We start from the raw sequence: 26,362 nt of genomic DNA on the forward strand, positions 1-26,362 counted from the left end.
TTTAGGTCAACTCGACGAAGTCGATTTGAGCTTATGCTATACCCCGATATCGGCGTCCCGGTTAAAGATTACGGAGCAAGTTCATTCTCAAGTAACTATAAGCCCTACCTGGACCAAACTTGCATGAATGATGAATGTAGGGATGGACACTACAAGACTTGCTTCGAATGCTGGATTTGACCTACATTTTCCAGATGATTGACCAGGTTAAAGTTTTTTGGAGTAAGTTCATTCCCAGTAACTACATGTAAAAGCCCTACCTGGAGCAAACTGACATGGATGATGCATCTATGGATGGATACTACCAAACTTACTTCATATGCTGGATCTGACCTACATTTTTCAGATGCGAGAAAAGGTTAAAGTTTTGAAACAGGTCCATTCCCAAGTAATATAAGCCCTACCTGGACCAAATTTGCATGAATGACGCATCTAGGGATGGACACTACAAGACTTGCTTCGGATGCTGGATCTGACCTACATTTTCCGATGATTGCCCAGGTTAAAGTTTCTGGAGCAGGTCCATTCCCAAGTAACTACAAGTCCTGCTCAGACCAAACTTGTTTGGATGATGCATCTAAGAAAGGACACTACCAGACTTCTTCGGATGCTGGATCTGACCTACGTTTTTCAGATGAGTGAACAGGTTAAAGCTTTTGGAGCAGGTCCATTCCCAAGTAACTATAAGTCCTTCCTGGATCAAACTTGTATGGATGATGCATCTTGGAATGAACACATCCAGAATTGCTTCGGATGCTGGATCTGATCTACATTTTGGGGATGAGTGACTAGGTTAAAATTTTTAGAGCAGGTCTATTCCTAAGTAACTAAAAGCCCTACCTGGATCAATCAAATACTTATAGCAAATTTGCATGGATGATGCTTTTAGGGATGTTTCGGATTCTGGATCTGACCTATATTTTTCAGTTGAGTGAATATTAGCCTTACAAGAACCAAAGTAGTATGTATGATGTAACTATTAGTCCTATGTAAACCAAACTTGCATGGATATTGATGCACACCAACTAAAAAATGACGTTAGATTTTAATCTTTGATTACCTGCATGTTTTTTTAACGGATGTACAGATACATTTACAAGGGAAAATGTTTTTTTAAATTCAAAGTTTTCTCCTCTTTGGTAAAACTAAGGCTAATAGTTACTTTGGAATGGACCTTCTCCAAATCTTTAACCTGGTCACTCATCTAGAAAATGTAAGTCAGATCCAGGATCCGAAGTTAGTCTGGTATCATCCCTAGATACATCCGATTGATCTCTTTCATGTCATGCACTGTTATTTACCAGCATTTTCAACAGGACAAGATATCATATATATATATATATATATATATATATATATATATATATATATATATATATATATATATATATATAAAATCATCTTCAACTTTTTTCTGCAAATTGCAAATATGGGATTAAAATGTTAAAGTGTTAAAATATTTATAAAACTGAAGGTCAATGGAGACAAACAAGCACAACATCGTTGAAAAACTTCAAAAGGAGACGACTTTGAGGTCTACTGTTGTGAAAGTTGTTATTGAAGTTGGATTATACGTCATTCGTAAGTCTTTCTTATTTTTCCCTGAAGAATTTGCCTATTCCCGAATTCCCAAAAATACGTTTTTCAATTTCATCTAACTCATATTTTACTTTACTGAAGAAAAATCATCATTTGTTATTAATGGTTCTTTTTTTTATTATAAGATATCAAAACATTCAATACTAAATTATTTATTTTAAACGTCATTATAATTATTTTATACAACGCGTTTTCCGATTAGTTCTACACAGTCACGTGACAGGGATATAAAACTTCATTTTCCTGTCCTTTTTATTTTTAATAAAAATTATGATTATATCTCTGATACTTATTACTCGAGGTAAAAATTTTTTGTTATTATTTATCTGTGATGATACAAAATTATTGTGTTCATAATTAAATATTAATTTTAGTTGTTTTTATTACTTGTTGCATGTTGTAGAAAATATAACAGGTTGATAATTGTAGCCAGGTATTGTTTCGGTATAATAGTGTTAATAATACACAATTTAAAGCATGAATGTTTGGGAGCTATCAATAAAAACCATATTCCTGTCGGGGATTGCCCTCGGGAAATATGATTTTTCTTGGTGAATAAACCTTCATATCTCCCATACTTGAAAATCATGCAATAAATGCAAAGTATACATGTATACAAAAATATCAATCTGTATAATACAAAATACATGTTCTTCATATCTCCCACAGCATTATATGCAACTTTTGCTATTTTCATATAAAAGATTGTTCTTTATATCATTTATATTTACAGACAAATGTATCGAAGGGATTGTTACCATCTGATATGGCATGTAACGTGTTAAAAATATTCAATAAGGCTGTTGTATAAAAATATTTAACGTACTTCTTCAAAATATTTTTAATGTGCAGAACCTTTAAATAAAATAAATCTGAGGGCGGTCAGCTATTATTATAGCAAAGAAAAACAAGATGTGTTTGTAAAACACTGATGCCCCTGTCTGGCAGCTGAAGGCCAAGGTTTAAGTTTTTTTTTTAAAAGGTTAAACTCCAAGGTCAAGTTCTTGCGGTCATAAATTGGTACCCAAAGAAAGGACTTATTACAAGGAATATAACACAAGTGAACTTGTGATGAAATTTATTAAAAGATAATTTACGAAATATAAATGTAGAAGTTTGTATATCCGAAAATAAATCGAGTAAAGTTACATAAAACAAGGACGATTTGAAATGCTCACACACGGACACACACACAAACGTTTTGGTAACTCGGAATAGTCCAGAGTAAAATTGTATTTTCTTGATGACGGAATGTCCAGTACATCTAATATTCACGTCCGGGGTTGTCCACGGCGGTTCTAAAACTGCCTCTCTCACACAACACATGGCATTCACTCAAACTTCAATTAACACATTTACACAATTATCACACATACGAGTCGGGCGCTCTTTGAGGCAAAGGATTGACACTAATTCCTTAAATAAATATTGAGTGACATTTTCCTTTTTACTGTCTAAATATTAATTGTTAGATAGATAATTTTAAGCATATGTCAAAAAGTAAGTATTTAAAATGATTCTTTTTATAAAATCAAATTGTAAAACATTGTAAATTAATTTTGTAAAATTTACTATGTGACAAATACATATGTGAAATATGAAAGCCCAAGCACCAACCATTCAGAAAATATGGCCAAGGTTAAAGTTTTTCAAAGTAGCTCATACTCCTTGATCAAGGTCTTGAGGTACCAAAGAAAAGGTCTTTTCACAAGACTTACATAAGTGGAATAGGAAAGCCCCAGCACCAACGAAAATTATAGGCAAGGTTAAAAGTATTTTCAAATATAGGTTAACTACTCCATGATCAAGGTCTTGAGTTCAAAAAATATTGATACCCAAAGAAAGATCTTGTCACAAGGAATACACATGTGAAATATGAAAGCCCCAACCATTCATTATGGGAAAGGATAAACTTTTCGCGGACGATCAGATTAACAGAGAAACAGACAAACAGAGGGGCGGACAGACCAAAAACTATATGCCCCAATCTTCGATTACGAGGGCTTAAAATTCCACGGATAGTAAGACTGATAGAATAGCATTTATCATATAAAATCTGACATTCAAATAGAAATATGATTCCCCAACCGTTGAAGCTAAATGAGTGATGAAATTGTTAGAAATAATTATATATAATATTGTATTATTTATAATGATCGCTGCTCGCGAAGCGAGCTCAATAGACTAACGTGTAAGAACAGAGGAAATTCGGAATTACATATACGTCAGGCAAATTTTGGTGTGAAACCTTCCCAGAGTTCCCTCACTACCAGGATTCCATGCGATAATGGCGAATATAAAAAATAATATGAAATAAAAGGCCTGCAGTTTGCAGAGAGCTTAAAGGCAACAAAAAATAATTACATCTGCTCTACAATGTTTTTCATTAAAAATTGCACTAGGTCTGTAGTCTATGGCATGTCAAACGTTGCAATATTCGATCTTTTCCATTTGTATTGTATAACTTTCCATTTGTATTGTATAATTTTTATTTGTATTGTATAATTTTTCATTTGTATTGTATAATTTTTCATTTGTATTCTATAATTTTCAATTTGTATTGTATAATTTTTGTTTGTATTCTATAATTTTCCATTTGGATTTTATAATTTTCCATTTGGATTGTATAATGTTTATTTGTATTCTATGTTTTCCATTTGTGTTGTAAAAAAAATCATTTGTATTGTATAATTTTTCATTTGTATTCTATATTTTCCATTTGCATTGTATAATTTCTTATTTGTATTGTATAATTTCTTATTTGTATGCGATAATTTTTCATTTGTATTGTATCCGAGGATTGTTTATTTATTTCGTTACGAAGGATGTCATTGGTCATAAAATTTAGTCTGTATAAAGGTCTCAGGTGCCCATCACAAACTTAGTCTGGTACCCTTCCCACAATTCCGATCGCGCACTCTCTACAAACACAAACTCGGCTCCTCTATTTGCGGTGCATGCTAAGGGACGACCATTTGATTCTCGGGGGGTGTCGAATCCGATTATTTATTTTCATTCTCTCGCAGGAGAGAATATTTATTTCCAATATGACCAGAGACAAGGAGAAAAACAAAAAGAAGAAAATCCGCCCAAACCCGAAAACTCAGTTTTTTGGGGGTGGGGGTAGTTACCACCACTCAAGGTCAATTTATTTATTTTCTCAGTCAGCATTCCTAAGGATAGATTATTTATTTGCCATCTACCAGCTCTCCCTTTTTAGAATCCAGTGACCGTCTAACATGCACGCAAATACATATGCCGCCGAAATATGGCTGAAATATTGCCGACTCGGCGTTAAACAATAATCAATCAAGCAAGAAAGCAAATACATATGAGCCCAGTTTGCTTTGAGCATCCGGAACATCTTCAACCCGATACAGGCTGAAACTTGACCAATGAAATCCTTCGTAACGAAACAAATAAACAGTCCGCGGATACAATACAAATGAAAAATTATCGCATACAAATAAGAAATTTTACAATACAAATAAGAAATTATACAATGCAAATGGAAAATTATAGAATACAAATAAAAATTATACAATACAAATGAAAATTATACAATACAAATAGAAAATTATACAATACAAATAAAAATTATACAATGCAAATGGAAAATTATACAATGCAAATGCAAAAGATCGAATATTGCAACGTTTGACATGCCATAGTAGTCTCGTTCAACCAAACGTTCGGCTATCTCCGTAAATTCCAACGTCATGTGACATCACAGTCTAGACTGTGTCTCAAGCGGTTTGAAGTTTGAAGAGGCGGATCGAAGTTACAAGTGTAAACTGTGTAAATGTTTTTGATGGTACAACTGCGCTCGCCCCAACGGTCACAACGTAAAACATATTAATTCATTTTATTAAAGCGTGTTTAATCTAACAATCCTCCAAAAGAGATTTCAGTCTGTCCTTAATGCAATTATCCAATTATCAGTCTACAACGGTCCTTTTTTGGTATATCGATTCCGATGTATTTGCATAGTATCAGTTTGTATGGTAACTGTAGTTTACGGTCTCATTAGCTCATAAACGTGTGATATAAATACTAATTAAAAATTGCCTCTCAAAATTCAAAAGACATAAGTGAAATCAATTTTTTGCCAAGTAGGTCAAAGATCAAGTAGACTGTAACGCTGGTATTTTTCATGATATTTCATGGCAACAATGCACATGCTAAATATCATACACTTACCTCTCAAAGTCAAAAATATGCTGTATGTCGACACAGTGAACTACTAGTATTTTGAAAAGTAGATCAAAGGTCAAGATCAAGGGTCACGAGGTCTGTAACCATGATGGTATTTTGCAAGCCATGTGTGCAAAATATCAAATCCATATCTCTTACAGTTCTTAAGATATTGGTTGTGGCAGACAGGCGGACAGACACACGACGGGTAGAGTGATCCCTAAGTGTCGCTCTATTCTGCAGGCGACACAAACATCAGCTTCCAATACAATTTTATCAGTTGTACATGTATTAAGCCGTTTGAATTCATGGATGTGTATTATTGCAGCCCGGAGGACCGGGCTGCTCTATACATATAAGTTTAAGTTTTGGTGTATGGGATTGAGGTGGGAGAAGTTATTCAGAATTAAAGGTTAACTATACTTAAAAAAGATTATACAGCAAAATGTTCTTTCACTTTATAAATTACGAGATACACAATTTGTTTACTTCCATGAAGTACATCTTTAAAAATTTATATGTTTTTCATATGTTATGTACAAAGTTTCTTATCATTTACTATCGACAAAATGACAGATCCTTTTTTTTTAGAACATTAAATTTTACTTAACGCATAAAAACGTACGGTACACAGTTTGTGTTTTATATTCATTAAGTCAAATATATTTTTGATGATATGTGATACATATGTCTGATTCTAATTTATATTTTATGCAGCCAACAGTTACTTGAAGAAATGATAAAGTTTTTAAAAACGGTATCGTTTTTGTTCGATTTTCATCCAATTAGAAGCTTTCCGTAAATCTCGACTATAGTCTCATTCAGACGTATGCCTTTATACATAAATCAAAGCGGTTTGAGGATCAAGATTTTACTTCATTTATTTCCTGGGCGACAATTTAATGGCAACATCAATGTTTTCTTGTGCTTGTTACAATAATCGCAATCATGTCTGTAATCGCCCGCAAGGTTAGAGCGTTTGCTCTAGATTCGCGGCGTAAGGAGTTGATTCTTACGTCGCTGATTCGAATCTAGTGTAGAAACCGGTCCTTTGGATGAGACCGTACAAACCAAGGTCCCTTGTTGCAGTAGATGCTGGCACTTAAAAGATCCCTCTCTGCTCAAAGGCCGTAAGTGCCGAATAAAGGTCTAAAGCAGCCCTCCACCGGCAAGTGGTGGCGTCTCAATAGGAGTGAAAAATTCGCGAAGGGACGTTAACCAACTAAACAAACAAACAATACCTGTATGTTTTAGTATTTCACAATTAAAACCATTTATGAATTGATGTGAGGAGTTGCTGTGGCCTTGTCACACTTGTCTCTATGTCTTAATAACCTCTATGACATGCAGGAATGTCATGTTTCACCGTAAAAAGACTAGGAAAAGAAATCCTCACGAATTATTTCCCAATTATAAAACACATGCTAGATTACATGTACCTCTGATTTCGTCAAATTATGTGGTTTTAGAATTTTCGGGAGAAAGACCTTAGTATTTACTAACTTTCTGCCTGTGATGCCTTTGGTGTATAGGGCAGTATCAAAGGTTCTCCATCCTAACTTCTGGAGTGTGCATTAAACTTCTCTTTTGTTCCTTTATTTCGGTTTCCACTGCCAAGTGACTTTGGGCCTTCCTCTCTTCCGTTTTCCCTCTGGTGTCCAGAAGTGAGCTGGCTTTATAATACCAGGCGCGGATCCAGGATTTTTTCCGGGGGGGGGGGGGGGGGAGGCACCCCAGTCAGAAAAAAATTCCAACCCCAAAATTACTTGACAAGCAAAAAAACAAAAAACAACAAAAAAAAAAGCAAAAAACTAAATTCCCTTCCCAAACATTCCACATTCCATTTCCCAAACGTGAAAAACACCTATTTTGTGGTGATGATGGTGGGGTCCACGTTCCATGTTTTCTAGAGGGGAGGGGGGGGGCAAAGTCATTGTTTATTTGCTTCAGTATATACTTTTAATAACTCTGCAACGAACTCCCCCCTCCCCACTCCAGATCCGCGCATGAATACTGTCCTAGTCCCTTCTAAGTACATGGCCAAGCCAATTCCAACGTCTGATGATGATGATTGTGGCCATGTCCTCTTGGAATTCGTTCTAGGGATTCGTTAATTTTTCTGGTTACTTACATTTTTTCGGTTGAAAAATCAGAAAGGGACATTGGTATTTTCATTAGGTCTTACGTTCACAACGGAAGACCTATAGTGATTCTACTGTTTCTTCTTCTTATTATTTTTTTGACAATCTAATTTTGTGCACGCGATTTCTCGAAGACTATTGGATGGATTTACATGAAATTTTCAGGAGTAATGTGTTGTAACATTAACTTGATCTATCTGAGAGAAAATTTGGAAATTCACTTCCGGTGCCAAGTTACAGATCATTTTCTGATTTCAAAATGACATTTTTTTGTCCGCGGATAATCTCAAGAACGACAAGAGATATCAATGTCAAACTTTCAGGGATTATAGTTCGTGATAGATACTACTTTGCGTTCGTCGTCGTCACTTCCGGTCGCTTACGGAAGTGATCAAAGAAATCGTAAAATTTCAACTTTCCCTTTTTAAATCAATACTTACATCACATTATTGCATCTGTTTTGTAGTTTCGAAATATGTTGGTCCCACCGGAAACAAAAACGTCAACTTCCGGTTATAAGAGAAAAACTACATAATTTGAGTATTTTTCTTTCCCATTAATATTTTTTGTAGATAAAGTATTTGAAATGATTTTTAAGTGTGTTATTCAGACTGCAAGTGTCTAGAGTAACGTCAAATATCTTTGTAAAATTCACTTCCGGTCGCGTGTTTTTCTGTCCTTAAAATGAGAATTTGTCTGAGCAATATCTCGGAAACGGTACGAGATTAAGACACCAAACTTATAAGAGCAACAGACCTTAAGATGTAGGCAAAACCAGTTGGGTTCAGAGCGTCAGCCGTCACTTCCGGTCGTCATAGGAAGTGATCAAAGAAATCGAAAATTTCAACTTTTCTTTTTTTAATTTAAAATTGCGTCACTTTATTGCATCTTTTTCGCATATTCGAAAGATGTTGGTCCCACCGGAAACAAAAACAACTTCCGGTTATAAGAGAAAAACTACATAATTTGAGTATTTTACTTTCCCATAGATATTCTTTATAGATTAAGTATTTGAAATGAATTTTAAAATATGTTATTCAGAGTGCAAATGTCTTGAGTAATCTTAAATATCTTTTAAAAATGAACTTCCGGTCGCGTGTTTCCCTGTCCTCAAAATGAGAAGTTGTCTGAGCGAGATCTCAAAAACAGGTAAAAGATTAAAACATCAAACTTTTTATGAGTAATAGACCTTGAGGAGTAGGCGAAAACATTTGGGTTAAACGCGTCACTCGTCACTTCCGCTTGTCACAGGAAGTGATCAAAGAAATAAAAAAAAAGTAACTTTTCTTTTTTAATTAAAACTTGCATCAATTTATTGCATCTCTTTCGCTGTTTTGAAATATGTTAGATTCCACCGGAAACAAAAACGTCAACTTCCGGTTTTAGGAGATAAACTACGTTATTTTGATATTTAACTTTCTCATAAATATGCTTATCGATAAAGTACTTGAAATAATTTTATGTATCTTGTAGATACTGCAAATGTCTTGAGAAAAGTCAGAGATTTTCATAAAATTCACTTACGGTCGCGTGTTTACCTGTCCTCAAAATTAGAATTTCTTCTCACAATATTGCTCGGTAACAGTAAACGACCGAAGTTTAAAACTTTCAGGACTGATAGTCAGTCAAGTTTATTTGAATCGTGAGAAAATCTTGTATCGACGTTATATACTTCCGGCCGTGACAGGAAGTGATGCAAAAAAGTGAATGGTTAATGGCTAGCACGTTGGATTTTCACGCTGACGACCAGGGTTAAATCTCCAGAGTGTCTGAATTTCTTTTATCACTTTTTCAGCTGGAATTTTCGTTTTTAATTTCAGAATCGGTCGGAAGACCTCTCATTGCTCGCAATGGGTTTCTAGTTATAATGCTCTTTTGTGACTTTCGGTGAGAGTGTCGATAAGTAAGAAGAATACAGCATACAGTGTTTTCATGTTTTATTTATCTAGATAAACATACACAGTATTATATTCTTTGCATAGTGGCGACCTTTGATGTTCTACTGGCCTACAATAAGGTTGACTTTTTCTTGCCATTTCGACGAGGCTTCTTTTGCAGCGACCTAAATCTGATGTTTCCATATAAGGATCTGTCCGTAAAAGAAAGTCACGTTATACTGATTTCCTTTCTGCCCACAACTTCAATTGTGAGTCACAATTTTTATATAACTGAAACTTTCAAAATAATGTCAGATTTTTAACATTTGAGGTCTGATTTTAAAAATTTATGGAGTCTTTTATACACCATTAAACAGAAGGTATGTTTTTGTCAGTTTTTTTTTTTGTTTTTTTTTTTTTTGTTTTGTTCTGTTTTGTTTTGATTTTTTTTTTTTTTTTTTTATATATATAGATTTTTATCACCGAAATTTTAAGAAATGGTCGCAGATTGAAGAAATATTGCTATATTCAGCTGTATTATAGAATAATTGGCACCATGATGTTTGGCTTTTCTCTGTGCATTCTCTTTGTTGAATTGACTAAATCTTGTGTGGGCAGTCTTCGTCCATATTTCTTTGCTGTGTGTCAACCAAACATGACCCTGACAAACTGCACAGATCATTACATCACCGATTACGTTTGCAGAGGAGTAGATGGCGCTGCCATCATTGATGCAAGGTATTTCAATCGTTGCATAAATGGTAAATTGATACTCAGTATAAGGTTATAGTGTATATTTAGTGATCGAACTCTTTAAAACTCCTTCCTGACCCCTAGTGGTTCTAACCATAGGCGCTTGGGTCAAGGATAATGTATATTTTCTATACAGAGGGCCGACTTCATTTATTACAGATCGGCGTACGCCGAATTGCGCCTGTCATATGACCGGTGTAAAACGCCTAAGTGGCAAATGAAGTAAACCGACGAAAACAAAAAATAATTATAATAAATAATAATCAATTAATTATGATCTGTCACTTTTTACATTACGTCTTAGCGAAAACAATGTTGAATTATTCAAAATTCAATGTAAAAAAAAATCATGGACCTCATGAAAAATTTTAATTTCGAAAATAACAACAGATTTTAAAAATATATGAATGGCGATTTGTTCAAGAAATGCAAACAATTAAAGAACATGCCGAGTTGGTAAAAAGCGTCTGCATTTTATCTTCCCGCCATATTTCTAAGACCGGCGAATCCGTCCGATGCCGGTCATTTCAAACCGGCGAGATCGGCATACGCCGGCTAGCCGGGTACGATATCAAAGGTCAAGCGGCGCATTCGGCGTACGCCTGTTTGACAAATGAAGCTATTTTCGAGGAAATTCGAACTGTATTCGTAACATTTTTTAAGCGCACAGTGGTTATTTTTTGTAAATCTTTCTGCTTGATATACACTAGAATATCACAGAAGTTTGATATTATGCACGTTTTAAGAATTGCATATTCCTACTGTATCCCCTACTACCGGCCAAACTCCGTCACCATATTAAAGCGGAAAACACGCCAGATTACTCTCTGAATTAATTTTTTATTTGTTTTTTGTTTGCTACACTTATAGTAATGAACTTAAACATTGTTTTCAGAACTATTTTAAAAAATTCAGTTATTGGCTTATACAAAAATACTATAAATAGAACGTGTATCACATCCGTGTCAGGCCCGTAGGAAGCAATTTCAGTTTGGGGGGGGGGGGGGGGGCACAGCCATACATTTTTCAGTTGAGAGTTGAGGGGGCACTACTAAAAATTTGCTGACAAGCAAAAAAAAAGGTCATTAACTACCAAAAATTCCTTGACAAGCCAAAAAAAAAAAGAAGGTCATCAGACGTTTTTATTGAGGGGGCACAAGCATATAGTATCTATGTTTACTATAGTAATCTATATGTCGGCAAAATTATTGGGGGGGGGGGGGGCACGGCCCCCCGTGCCCCCCCCCCTCCCGGCCATGCGTGTACATTACGTTCGATGAACCTTAACTCCCTCACCAGGTCCCTCTACAAAATGTCAACATATTGATTATAATTTTTTTTTCAGTGTAGTTTTTTTCTCCCTTCATCTTAAACTTGTAAACATAGAAATTAAATTAGTTTTGAAGATTTAAAATAGTATTAAACTGCATTTTAGGAAAAGTATCAACAACAGAAAAAATAAACGTAAATATGTCGTATTTTATATGTAATAACGTCACGCTACGTTATCTCCAACGTGTAGCATATTAGGGCATATTGAGACGAAAAATAAAATATTTTTAGCCGTATTCAATATGGTATGTCATATTACCGTAATCCTTTGGCAAAGACCTTCATAGATATGACTGACGTAAAAATGAGCATATTGACGCACATGTCGGAGGTATCGATGGAATAGCGCATAAAGAAAAAAGTACTTACTGATTTCACATAAAATATGATAGATACAATAGATCACGTGTCATTGTTATTTATTTTTGACGCATTCTTGAACTGCTCAGTAATGTGTAGATTTATGTCATTGTTCATTAGTTCAGTGCTGATCAATGTTACCTATATGTATTTCATTAATGTTTTATTTACATATTGATATATTGACTAAAGGGGTCTGGACACAGATTTGAAGTTAATATTTTCTCAAATTATTGATTATTGAAATTATTGAAACTACGAATTTAAGTACACATTTCATTGACACATCCTTGCATTTTCACAAAGTAAACTTTATCCTTAATACTTAAGAAAAGTAGAAATTTTGTTGTGTATTAATGAAAAATATTAAAATTATAATCCAGAAAATTCAGAGTAGATTGCCCTTTGTGGCCCACCCTTTAAAGAGAGACAGAAATTTGATTGAAAAGGAATCATTTACTCTACCAGAAGATGCTTCCACATTCATATGATTCAACGACTTTGCTGTTCTTGAGAATAAGAGTTTTAAAGATTTTTCCCAATATAATCCCCACCCTACCCCCTGGGACCATAATCTGAACAATTTAGAATCTACACTACCTCAGTCAGCTGTCAAATAAATTTCAGCTTTTCTGGCCAAATGGTTCTGGAGATTTTTTCCAGATTTTTCCTTAATATTTTAATTTAAACTTTGATCCCCTATTGTGGCCCAATCCTACCCAAGGGGTAATTATCTGTACAGTTTAGAATCTACTTTACCTTAGGAAACTTCCACATAAGTTTCAGCTTTTCTGGCCAAATGGTTCTTTAGGTTTTTCCAGAATTTTCCTTTATATTTAAATGTAAACTTTGGTCCACTATTGTGGCCCAATCCTAACCCGGGGCCGTGATCTGAACAATTTAGAATCTACACTACATTAGGAAATTTTTTTCTACGTATGTCAATGTAAAACTTTAATCCCCTAATGTGGCCCCAACCTACCTCCCGAGGTGGAAGGGGGGGGGGGGTTTTGAACAATTTAGAATCTACACTACCTTAGAAAGCTTCCATGTAAGTTTCAGCTTTTCTGGCCTGGTTGTTCTTGTGAAGATTTTTAATGACCCAATCCTGTTTTTGCCTTTTCATGAAAATCTCCCCTGGGAAGGAGATTTGGCCTTTCATTTCAAATATTTAGAATCCCTTTTACCCAGGGATGCTTTGTATGGACTTTTGATTAAAATTGGCCCAGTGGTTCTTGAGAAGTTGAAAATGTGAAAAATTTACAGATGGGAGTGACGCCAGACAACGGGTGATCAGTAAAGTTCACTTGAGCTTTCAGCTCAGGTGAGCAAAAAATACAAGAGGCCCATAGGCCACAATGCTCACCTGAGTAACTTTGGCACTGCTGTTCTTTACCAGATTCCCCCCCCCCCCCTTATGATACTTACTGTGGCCCCACCCTACTCCCGGGGGTCATGATTTGAACAATTTAAAATCTACACTACATTAAGAAGCTTCCACATAATTTTAAACTTTTCTGGCACAGTGGTTCTTGAGAAGAAGATTTTTAAAGATTATTCCTATATATTTCTACGTAAAACTTTGATTCCTTATTGTGGCCCTACCCTACCCCCGGGGGCATTGAATTGAACAATTTAGAATCTACACAACCTAAGGATGCTCTCATATAATATTCAGCTTTTCTGGCCCAGTGGTTCTTAAGAAGATTTTTAAAAAATGTTCTTATATATTTCAATGTTAAACCTTGATTCCCTATTGTGGCCCCACCCTACCCCCAGGGGCCATGAATTGAATAATTTAGAATCTACCCCAGAGTGCTTACATATAAGTTTCAGCTTTTCTGGCCCAGTGGTTCTTGGGAAGAAGATTTATATGGATTTTTCCTATATATCAGTGCATATTTCAATGTAAAACTTTCATTCCCTTTTGTGGCCCCACCCTTCCCCCGGGGGCCATGATTTGAACAATTTAGAATCTACACTACCCCAGGATGCTTTCACATAAGTTTCAGTTTTTCTGGCCCAGTGGTTCTTGAGAAGAAAAATTTTAAAGATTATTCATATATATTTCCATGTAAAACTTTGATTCCCTTATGTGACCCCCCCCATAGCCCCTGGGGCCATGAATTGAACAATTTAGAATATACACTATCCAAGGATGTTCTCATATAAGTTTCACCTTTTCTGGTCCTGTGGTTCTTGTGAAGAAGATTTATACAGATTTTTCCAATATATTTCAATGTAAAACTTTGATTTCCAATTGTGGCCCCACCCTACCCCAAGGGGCCATGATTGGAACAATTTAGAATCTACACTATCTAGGGAAGCTTCCATATAAATTAGTCAAAAATTTTCCTTGATTAAAATCCATTTCAGAATGTCCAATCTATGGTTTTACTTGTATATTAAAAAAATCTCAATGTATTTTTAGGGCAAAAGGTTACCGGTAATATTGTTATCATGCACGATAAAATACCTGATGAAAATATATTTTTTTAAATATATTTTTTATATACATTTTTAAATATTAGCTTTGGGTGCAAATGATCCCTTGGATTAAATAACTAAAAGTAACCAAAGAATTTTAGCCCAACTCAAGATTTAAAATAGTTCGATAATTTGTACCTTTATTAATAAATTGTACAGTATGTATCAAGTTATTTCATGAACATGATGCAAAAGCTTTTCTACCAAGAGTCCTATAATACATGTCCAGGTCATCATGCTTAATATTCTATATCCAAGCTACAATCAACATGTTCAATAAAATTACCAGCATATGAACAATTATGTAGGATTATTATATACATATAGTGCAGCTTAGTAATAACAAATTCCTTAAATCAACTTTAATATTTCTTCCTTCTACATTCTAGACTTTCTGGTCAACTGTAAATAAAAGTTATGCAAGAGACTATTAGACTGCAAGAGTTCTTGAAGACAACTTGAAGTTTCCTCATACAAGTTTAAGCTACACTTTGTTAATGGATATGCAAGTGCATCACCTCTTGCAATAATTATAACAACATGAATAGTAACAGTCATATCTGAAAACACATTTTTTACAACATCTAAAGCTCGGCCAATCGCGAGTAGCCTCAGTAGCAACTTGGATAAGATAAAGAACAGAGCTTTTGCTGGGTCGTGACATCTTAGCAGGGGTGCATGCCTCCGTTTCATCTTTAACAGTAACAAATACAAAGTAATCAATTCCCAAAAAATTTTGGATCTCTGGGTACACAACAAACCTGCCAGTTAAAGATATCAGTTTTCTAATATACAAAGCTACCATAAACATTTTTTTCATGGCCCTTCAGATTTGTAGGAACATTTTGTACAAAGTCATCTATGCTCTGTTTATCTGGATGGAAAAATCTTTCAGAAGGAATCCTGAGAAGAAGCCAATCGTCAGATTTTGTTTGTGAAACGTAAAACAGTTTCACAGGGCTGATATGACGTTTCCATTGTATGGTATATGAATGGCAGCAAAACATTATACCTTTGACCTCTTGGGCATGAACCAATAATTTTTCAAACTTATTTCCAGCCCCACCATTTTGGAACATAATAGTAAAAATTTCATCACTACCAGCACTTTGTAAGACCTTCTCAAGACTATAAGGCAATCTTTCTCGCCATTCACGTGCAAAATATGGTTGAAGATGTTGTACCATCACAACTATATCTCCTTCCTTTATACCCAGTTCAATAATTCTAGAATTGTTTTCCAAATCCTCTTGTGTAACCCTGTGAAGGTCCGTATGAAAGATATTGATAGCTATCATGATTTGTCTAACTTGTGTTATGGTAAAGATATATTCTCCCTCATCAGGAATATGTCGACGTAAAATAGTCGTATGAAGTATAAATTTGTCATACACTGCATTGTTTCCACTTCCCTTAAAATTAGCAATTTCCACTTGGACCTTTTTTGTATAATGTACCCATGCTTGCTCAACTGTTTTTCCAAAAGCATACATGTACTCTAAGACAGTATGAAGTAAATTAGGAGTAATTATGAAGTCTTTTGAAAACATATCATATACATCTTTCCCTTTCATCCTTGCAGTCCAATGCTTTTAAAGACCCACTCCAGATTTTCAAAAAATATTCTTCATCTAGTTGTAATTCTTTTCCGCAGTCAATTTCACCTTTATGTAGACTGGCAGTAAATCCCGTCTGGATCAAAATAAATTTGATGCCCTTACCCTTAAGGATGCTTTTGATTTTGTCCGTATAGTGGGAGTTAAATAATGTCATATGATCTATGACAAGACAATCTTCAGCTTGAAAATTCTTTGAGAAGGAGGAGAAATTTTCTAAATTCTCATCCCTTTCGTCAATTTCATTAAGATCTACATAATGAATTATCTTGTCTTTTTTACTCCTGCAGTCTAAAACATAATACAAAACTGTAGAAGTTTTTCCTAATCCCTGTATTCCTGTAACACAATTCCAAAGTTTTCTACACTTCTTGTAAATACGATCTATCACTTTGATGAAAACATCATGAAATTTTGTTTTTATAAAGCATCTTCCAGCTTTAAAATCAATTATATTGGCAAAAAGTTTCATCTCCTCATCTTCAGTTACATGTTGTAGAATACTTGTTTCAAACTCATTCAAATAACATGGAATCTGAAGACAAAAAAAATAGAATATGAGAATATTTTGATTAAGTTCATGCAGTAAACATTGAATTACATGTAGCTGTATTGATGAAATTAATTTGCTAGTGTTAAACTTTGATAAATTTTTATTATGTGAATACCATTTATTAATTGACCATTAATTGTAAAACCAAAGTATGACATTATTCATATTAGTCATGTCATATTTTGAAAATTTTAGGGGGGGGGGTGCGTCCCCACGCCCCCCTTAAATCCGCCAGTGTGTACTGAGGGTGTTCAAAGATGTTAGAAACCTGTCCCAAGTTGTAACCGCACTATCGATATTATTGCCCATTTTGATTTGATTTGATTTGAACATATTTTATTATGTAGAAACATAAATGGACTGGGCAGCAGGCATAGCCTATATAAGCCCTCTCCACAGGTACAAGGTTCATTTAAATTATACATAATACTACATGAAATAGTTACAGGTTCATATAACAAAATTGATTGGAAATTAAGCAGAAAAAAAGTGGGGGGGGGGGTAGAAAGTTGTAAATGATTACCCGTTTTATGAGAAAAATGAGGTAAAAAAAATAATTAGTGAGAAATACAGCAAATAAAGATAAATTATATGAAATACAATGAATGTGTATTTGAATAATTTAATTTCGTTTGTATTCTAGCCTCTGATTGGTTAATATCCAAAAAGGAACACAAATTATTTCTGTATAACCTGGTTTGGTATGGGGACACACCCCCCTGACAACCAGCTGAATCATCTGTATCCATACAATCCTCTCATTTCCAGTCCTCGGGATTCATGGAAAATTCCAGATTTAATCAAATGTACCTTTAACTTCAAACAACAATTCGATCTTACCACATGCAAACAAACAACATGGCTGCTAGGCCTATGTATCAGTTTTTACCTCCCCTCGCTTCCCATCACTTCCGTAACTACGGTTGTATTATTGAGCGGCAAATTTGAACTAATGAAAAGCAACGAAATTTTAAACCCCTAGTTATTTAATGATTTTAAAATTAAATTATAAGGAATGACTCTAATTCTTGGCCATATTATTCGAGTATAACCTGGTTTGGGTCAGTTTACGCTGTTTTATAATCCGCTTCGCGGATTATAAAGCGTAAACTGACCCAAACCAGGTTATACTCGAATAATTTGGCCAAGAATTAGAGTCATTCCTAAAATAATAAAATTACATAATTCATATCATCAATGAAACCTCTTAGTTTGTAAAATATATTCATGAACACAATCAAATAATTTAACATTTTTAGCATAGGAATATTACTATTACCAAATGACAATAGAGTTAGAGATAGAGGATGTTGCAGGTCTATACTAGATATACAATTCAATCGACATAACATGGACACTCAAAGAAAAAATGATACACATTTTCAGTATGAGAACCACAGTTTTCACATTTGGAACTTTCACTAATAAAATCTTTCTTTAAATCAGCATTTAAACTACAAGCATTATTTCTAAATTGACAGTGAATAATATTTTGAGTACGATTACCATGATTAAAAAGCTCATTGGGAGTTCTGTAATAAGCCTTTTTAATAGCATTAGTGAAAGAAGCTATAGTTGGTAGATTTCTAATATGATATGGTAAGTTATTCCATAATTTAATTGTAGATGGGAAATAACTATTCATATATGATGTGGTTCTAGCTTGAGGGATAAGAAAAGACCATCATTATTTTAGGAATGACTCTAATTCTTGGCCAAATTATTCGAGTATAACCTGGTTTGGGTCAGTTTACGCTTTATAATCCGCGAAGCGGATTATAAACCAGCGTAAACTGACCCAAACCAGGTTATACTCGAATAATTTGGCCAAGAATTAGAGTCATTCCTTATAATTTAATTTTAAAGTCATTAAATAAATATGGGTGTAAAATTTCGTTGCTTTTTATTACTTCAAATTTGCCGCTCAATAATACAACCGTAGTAACGGAAGTGATGGGAAGCGAGGGGAGGTAAAAACTGATACATAGGCCTAGCAGCTTGTTTACATGTGGTAAGATCGAATTATTGTTTGAAGTTAAAGGTATATTTATTAAATCTGGAATTTTCCATGAATCCCGAGGACTGGAAATGAGAGGATTGTATGCATACAGATGATTCAGCTGGTTGTCAGGGGGGGGGGGTGTCCCCATACCAAACCAGGTTATACAGAAATAATTTGTGTTCCTTTTTGGATATTAACCAATCAGAGGCTAGAATACAAACAAAATTAAATTATTTCTTAATGAATATGGGGTATGGGGTGGAATACAAGGTCTTAAGAAATCTTGGAGATATTGTGGTGCTGTCCTATACACTATCTTGTAAAATAATATTAATTTATGCACTTTCCTTCTGACAGATAATGTATCCCACCCCGGTTCATCATATAAAAGTGTTCTTGATGAATTCACTCTCATTCCTGTAATAATTCTTGCAGCAGTGATTTGAACTTCTTCTAATAAAGATGATTCCCTTTCATTACAATTATCCCAAACAACATCACCATATTCTAAGACTGGTCTAATGAATGACATATGTATTTTTATTTACGCATTTCGACAAAGAGAACGTTTTTACATTCGTAAAACATTTAAACGTTTACATGCTTTTTCATATATGATTTGTATATGAGATTGCCCATTTTACTTCGGATGCTCTGTTTCCATTTACATCAAGGATAAAAAAAAAAAGCAAATATGTACATTTAACTAAATTTGTCAGTATTTAAAATAAAAATATAATTTAGCTTACTTTTCACCCCATAAATATACAGGCCTAAAAGGTATTTAATACAGAAGACTGTATATGTAGAAAAACCACTGAAAAAATGACGTCACAATCGCATTCGTTTACAAACAGCGCGGATTTTCCCGAAAGTGACGGAGTTAGGCAGTGACGGAGTTAGGGTGTTTGGCCCACAGGTGCTTGAGGACAGGACCCCGGGCCTGTTCGACTTTTTTCTCATAAATTATACATGGATGATACATCTGTGATATAATCTCAATATCATCAATTCGGAAAATTGACTTAAACAAACATTTTATAAAAGTTACTACCCTACCGTATACACATGTAAGTTGATTTATATAGAGTGAGGTCGATTTTATAAAATGTTTGTTTTAGGTAATTTTTCGAATTGTTGGTATATATGTCACAAATATATCATTTAAAGATAATGTATGAGAAAAAAATCGAAAAGGCCCGGGGTCTATATCGGGGGGGGGGGGGGGGGGGGTTCCTGTCCTCAAGCACCTGTGGTTTGGCGATATACTAATTTAGTATAACATTACAGTAGGAATATGTCATTCTTGAAACGTGTATAATATCAAAATTTTGTAATATTCTAGTGTATATCAAGCAGAAAGATTTACAAAAAACTAAAATTAACCAATGTGCGCTTTAAAAAAAAGTTACGAATACAGTTCGAATTTCCTCGACAATACATTATATAGAAAATATACATTATCCTTGACCCAAGCGCCTATGGTTTTGACTGAGTGCTAATTTTGATTTATTTTGCTACTGATTCTTGAGAAATAAAACATATAATCAGAATGTTCTTAATATCTAGATATATTCGAATAATGTCAACTTTTTAAACTTTATTTTATTTTTTATGTTTATAAATACCAATTCGTATGGAAGCATTATTTGGAATCCATGCTATTTTGGCTAAGTGAGCATAAAAATACCATGAATGCTACGTACAAAATTAATTTAATTCGTAGTGTATTTTTCTCTTACCATTTCTCTGGAGCGCCAAATAATATTATATGATTGAATAATTTCCCTCTTTCTGATTGGCTGAGATCCAACAATGTTAGAAAAATACTACGTTATATTGACCTACACGTGACCTTCCAGGTCAATATAAGGAATTATTGCAGGTCAATATAATGAATCACGTGACCTTCCAGGTCAATATAAGGAATTATTGCAGGTCAATATAATGAATTATTCCTGTTCCATTTTTTCATGTTACAATGTGTTCTTGTTGAAATTTCTCGTTAAAACTTTCAATTAAAGCAAAAAAAAAAAAAAAAAAAAAAAAAAAAAAAAAAAACAGTCTTGTAGGAGTTTGCTATCATTTAATCATATAATAAAACAGTTATTGCTGTTTTTTGAGGTCAATACGATGATTTAGACACCTTCGAAGTACAATATTCACCTCGCCCTTCGGGCTCGGTGAATATTGTACTTCTCAGGTGTCTAAATCATCGTATTGACCTCAAAAACCAGCAATAAGTGTCTATTATACATAAATTATTGAGGGTACATAAAAACATCATCAATTTCATTATTGTGCACAATAATTGAATTGATGCGTGCATCAAACTAATTGTTGCTCTCATCAATGGAATCGATGTGTGCATCAGTTCAGTTCAGTTCAGTTCTTTATTAACTCTGTTATCTTGCACAAATGCCTGGTAGGATACCTCCATTTTTTTGTGAGGAAACCTAGCTGTAAAAGTAGAAATACTTCAATGACAAATTCTTGAGAAAAATTATATCTTATTGAGGAACTTATTGTCTGACCTTAAGCTCAAGTTTTGCTCACAAAAATTAATTCAAACCTTGATATGAATGGTTTATTGATCTTTTTATTTCAATTGAAGATATCTTCAATTATTTTACAAAGATTTTGTAAAATCTTTGTGAGTTAATGTGCGCATCAGTTCTTTTAAAGAGAGCATTGACGGATCCAGAGGGGGGCTTTGAACCACCCTTTATTTTTCAAAATGGAGAGAGAGAGAGGGGGGATAAAACAAGTTTTCTGGAAAATATATTTTTATGTTTAATAGCTTTGAATAAAAAACAAAACAAAAATGCAATCTTTCTCCATTCCACTACTCTCCTATTTACTTTCATCCGTTTACTTTCTCTAATCCCCACTACACCCCGATGCTTACAATCTTTTTTAAAGATTGCATGGACCCTTCATATTCTGAGGATGTTTCAGAAAATATTTTAACCGATGAATCTGAATGAACTCCAAATGGTGACAGCATTAATAGATATGTTCTAGTCTTAAGCGAATGCAGATTAGAAAAATGTTGGATTATGTTGATCGAACATTAAACTTTTTCTGGTGTAGTTTTTATTGCATTGGATGATGTACATCATATCAAAAATGGTTAGTCTAAGTTCTGTTTTAAAATATTCTTGCTTTGGCAATAGCAGCGTTGTATATCTAAATAAGCCATTAAAGGGAGTATGCATAAGAGCATTTTTCTGTGTATGTGAGTCTATGAGTGGGGGGGGGGGCACCTGAAACCCCCTTCCCTTTGAAAAAATATGTTTACTCGGAGATATAACTAATTAAACAGATGTTTTATCTAAAAGAATTGTTGTGCGCATTAATTGAATTGGTGTCTTTAACCTATTCCCAGTTTAAAAAAATCAATATTCAACCTATTTCCATTTGCAAATAACAATAAATTCATTTATAGTCCATTTGTTTTTATAGCAATTAGGTCAAGTACATGTCACATTAAAATTACCTGTATTTTGTACTCTTTGATACACCTTAAGACCAAAAAAAAAAATACATTAAATAGATTTAAGAAAAAATATTATTCAATTCACTTAATTTTGTACACTTTCAATATACACTTTAATACAGAAAATAAATTAATTAATTAAATAGATTTAAGAAAAATATGAATTATTCGTATTAAATCAATTGTTGATATTATTATATGATTTTCTGAACTAATGCACGCATTAATTGAATCATTGCTTCATTTGAATTATTGCGTTCATCAATTCAATCGTTTTTTCATCATTTCATTTGAAGAGAGAATTATTGTGCTTATCAGTTCAGCAAATGAATAAATGATATCAACTATTGCATTAATGCGCGCAATAATTCAGAAATGAAAATATCATTTATTATTTATTTATGAGATCTTGAATTGTTGAGCGCATCAAATGAATTGATGATATTGATAAATAATAAAAGACATTTTCCATTATGCTAATTTAGCGGTCCATATACAGTGTATTTCTTCCAAAGACCAAATAAAGCGCTCAATGGATTAAAATGTGTTAGGTCTTCAGCCCCATAGGAAACAATTTCATTTGAAGAGAGCAAAAAGGGGGGGGGTACAGAAATGCATTCACAATCAAAAAAAAAAAGGGGGGGGGGGCGGGAGACTCAGACGTTATTATTGAAGAGGCACACTGTAAATTGACTTTTTTTTCTATTGCAATATATATATATATATATATATATATATATATATATATATATATATATATATATATATATATATATATATATATATATATATATATATGCTGGTAAAATTTCTACGGGCCTGGTCTTACTCATAGGGCCAAACGAAATGATAGTTTCTACAGTATAGAATAAAAAAGATAGTCTTTGGTAGGGAAAGGGATATTGAAAAAATGATAAACCAAATTAGAGGAAGGCACTTTATTCATAGCGCTTTTGCCCTTGGCTGTTCAGGAGATTTTTGAATTATCCAATAAATGTATACATTGTTAGTTTCAACAAGATGTGTTTGTGAAACACTGATCCTTCCGTATGACAACTCCAGGCAAAGGTTAGATTTCATGTAAGTCGAACTCCAAGGTCAAGGTCAAGAGTTCAAAAGTGTTGATAAAGGTCTTGCCACAAAGAAAACACACATGTGAAAAGCCTTGGTACCAACTGTTCAGAAAATATGGCCAAGGTTAAAGTTTTTCAAAAACTAGGTCATACTCCAAGGTCAATGTCATAAGGACAAAAAGAAATGGTATTAAAGGAAAGGTCTTGTCACAAGGAATGCATAAGTGAAATATGAAAGCCTTATCAGCAACCATTCAAAAGTAATAGGCAAGGTTAAAGTTTTTTTTATCGAATGTAGGTCAAACACCAAGGTCATGAAGTCATGAGGTAAAATGTTGATACCAAAGAAAGGTATTGTTAGTCCTAGCACCAACCATTCAGAAAATATGGCCAAGGTTTAAGTTTTTCGAAGGTAGGTCAAACTCAGAAGTCAAGGTTGAAGGGTCAGAAATGTTAGTACCCGAAGAAAGATCTGGGCACGTTGAGTACACATGTAAAATATAAAATAACTAGCTCCAACCGTTGAAAAGTTATGGCCATTGTTAAAGTTTGGTATTTCTTTTGCAAAAGAGGTCAAACTCCAAGGTTAAGATCAAGAGGTCGCATACATGTATGTTGGTAGCCAAAGAAAGATCTTGTCACAAGGAATACACTTGCGAAATATGAAAGCCCTAGAACCAACCATTCAAAAGTTATGAAGATTTAAGTTTTCGAGGACAAACAGGTTAACAGACAAACAGATAAAAACTATATACCCCCAAGTCTTCGATCAAGGAGGGAAAAAAGAAAAAAAAATTAGGACCAAGAGGCGAAAAGGCTATGGATTAAAATACCATCGTTAACCGATATTATATAATGACAACATAACCGTACATAAGTACAAACACCTAGTATGCATATTGTGTTGGCAATTTTATTTGCAGAAAATCTTTTCCCTCTGGCCATGCTGCCAGTGTTTGGTATGGAGTGACTTTTCTTGTGGTAAGTAAAAACCTGTAGGCGATAACAAGTAATGTAAGAAATATGACTGAAATTTATAAACATAAACAATCTTGTTGTCCGTTATCAGATCTACATGCACTTACGCATATATCGTCGATGGAAGAGATCACGTGCATTCTGTCCAATAATACAAACTTTGGCAGCAGCTTCCGCTTTGTATGTCGGTGTGAGCCGTATCCAGGACAACGCTCATCGTCCAGTAGACATCTTTGCTGGGGCGACAGTGGGAATCATCTTTGCTATAATAACGGTAATTATATACTTAATCTTATTTTGCCTCGAAAAACGAGAATTTTGGGTCAAAGACACACAACCAATTGTAGTATTGTATTCCTAATACATAATAATATTATGTTATCTAGTACTGCCTGCTATCCTCCCTACAATGAAATGTGATTGATTGATTGTACATGTATGTTGTTTTACGTCCCATTCGAGAATTTTTCACTCATATAGAGACGTCACCATATACCGATGAAGGGCTTCAAATTTTGACCTTTACTCGGCACTCAGGGCCATTGAGCAGTGAGGGATCTTTATCGTGCCAACGCCTGTCGTGACACGGTGCCTCGGTTTTTAAGGTAACGAACAGTGATCATGAATCAACCGTCCATTTAAACAATGCAAATTGTGAGCAAAGCCGACACGGACCCCTGAGAAAGGGGTGGAATCACGACCAGGTGGCCACACCCGCCGTGTGCCCCTTGTCATGATCGGGCAAACAGAAAAAATCTGTTAGACAATTCAGTTTGAAAATAATGGCTTAATAATTTGTTTGACAGACGTCGAATTAAAGACCGATTGTATTTGCAAACAAAGTCATTGTATCGACCATAGAATTTGCGAAATATTGACTTTAAACGAGATTGTTTATATCCTTGTATCATCAACTTATTTGTCAATAACCCACCTCATTTTAGAAATTGTTCATAGGAACGTGCTCTTGCGTATCGAATCAACTGAGAGATATAAACTCCATTTGCAAATGATTAGTGGTGCAGGTGACAATTCCTTTTGCGCACTCTCTATAACATCTGAAACGAAACTGTGGGAAGGGGACCACACTATACCCTATCACAGTGCCAACATCATCACTTTTTGCATATTTTAAAGTTACAAAGTAACAGGGCTTTCAAACTAGGTTCGATCAATGGAGTACATGTACTTTTCTTCCAAACTTTCTGATTGAAATAAAATCTCAAGTTCTACTTGTACGTTGGCATGGCAACCAATTCAAACTCTACGGGTTTTCACATTATAAAAATGGTCGCAACTTCGGAAATGGTGTCCATTATTTTTCGTATTTTTTCGTTACTTGCTTTCAATACGTTCAGGTCACATTCAGGCAATAGAGACAATTCCCTCGTGTGCTTGACAGCAATGGCCGAAATTTCTCTGTAAAGTTTGAGAAATCGTATCCTGTGGTTTGTTTCAAGTTCTATGTATTCAATTAAGAATGGAAAGATAAAACCCTTCATTCTACTGATATTTTCATTCAAACAATTTCAAATTTACTTCCTATCGTGATCATCGTCGAAAATGACGTGAAAGCGCTCATCATGTGGAATAATTACAGTAAACTAGTCCTGGTTTGACTTTTATATATTCCAGATTTACTCATCCTCTGTGTTGTTCACAGAAAAAAGAACATACACTCACTGCGCTGCTGTAAACAGCGAGGAGGAGAGGCAGTTCACGATGGAGAACGAGACATAACTCGTGCCTTCTTACGTTGAAGGACAGGCCATCCGAGTCTCTGGGAGATTTTGCAAATTTCGGACAGACGAAAAAGTAATAACAGAAGCCTTGAGTGTCTATGTGACAATTTTTAAAAAAAAATTCCCTTGAGAAATATTTTTTTTAGCTTTTAAAGG

The 26,362-nt window shown here is 34.3% G+C and overlaps 1 protein-coding gene across 1 annotated transcript; it reads left to right on the top strand.

The window, feature by feature from the left end:
- Positions 1-1,478: 1,478 nt before the first annotated feature.
- On the top strand, positions 1,479-26,204 carry LOC133182542 (phospholipid phosphatase 3-like). The gene is made up of 6 exons (XM_061317389.1): positions 1,479-1,581; positions 9,917-10,080; positions 10,284-10,549; positions 24,410-24,467; positions 24,556-24,738; positions 26,100-26,204. Exons 1-6 carry the CDS (start codon positions 1,479-1,481, stop codon positions 26,202-26,204), a joined length of 879 nt encoding a protein of 292 aa, XP_061173373.1.
- Positions 26,205-26,362: the final 158 nt, after the last annotated feature.

Source organism: Saccostrea echinata, unplaced genomic scaffold (assembly GCF_033153115.1).
Source record: "Saccostrea echinata isolate AGI-Se365-2 ecotype Australia unplaced genomic scaffold, CSIRO_AGI_Sech_v1 ptg000009l, whole genome shotgun sequence".
In the NCBI taxonomy this organism is placed as follows: domain Eukaryota; kingdom Metazoa; phylum Mollusca; class Bivalvia; order Ostreida; family Ostreidae; genus Saccostrea; species Saccostrea echinata.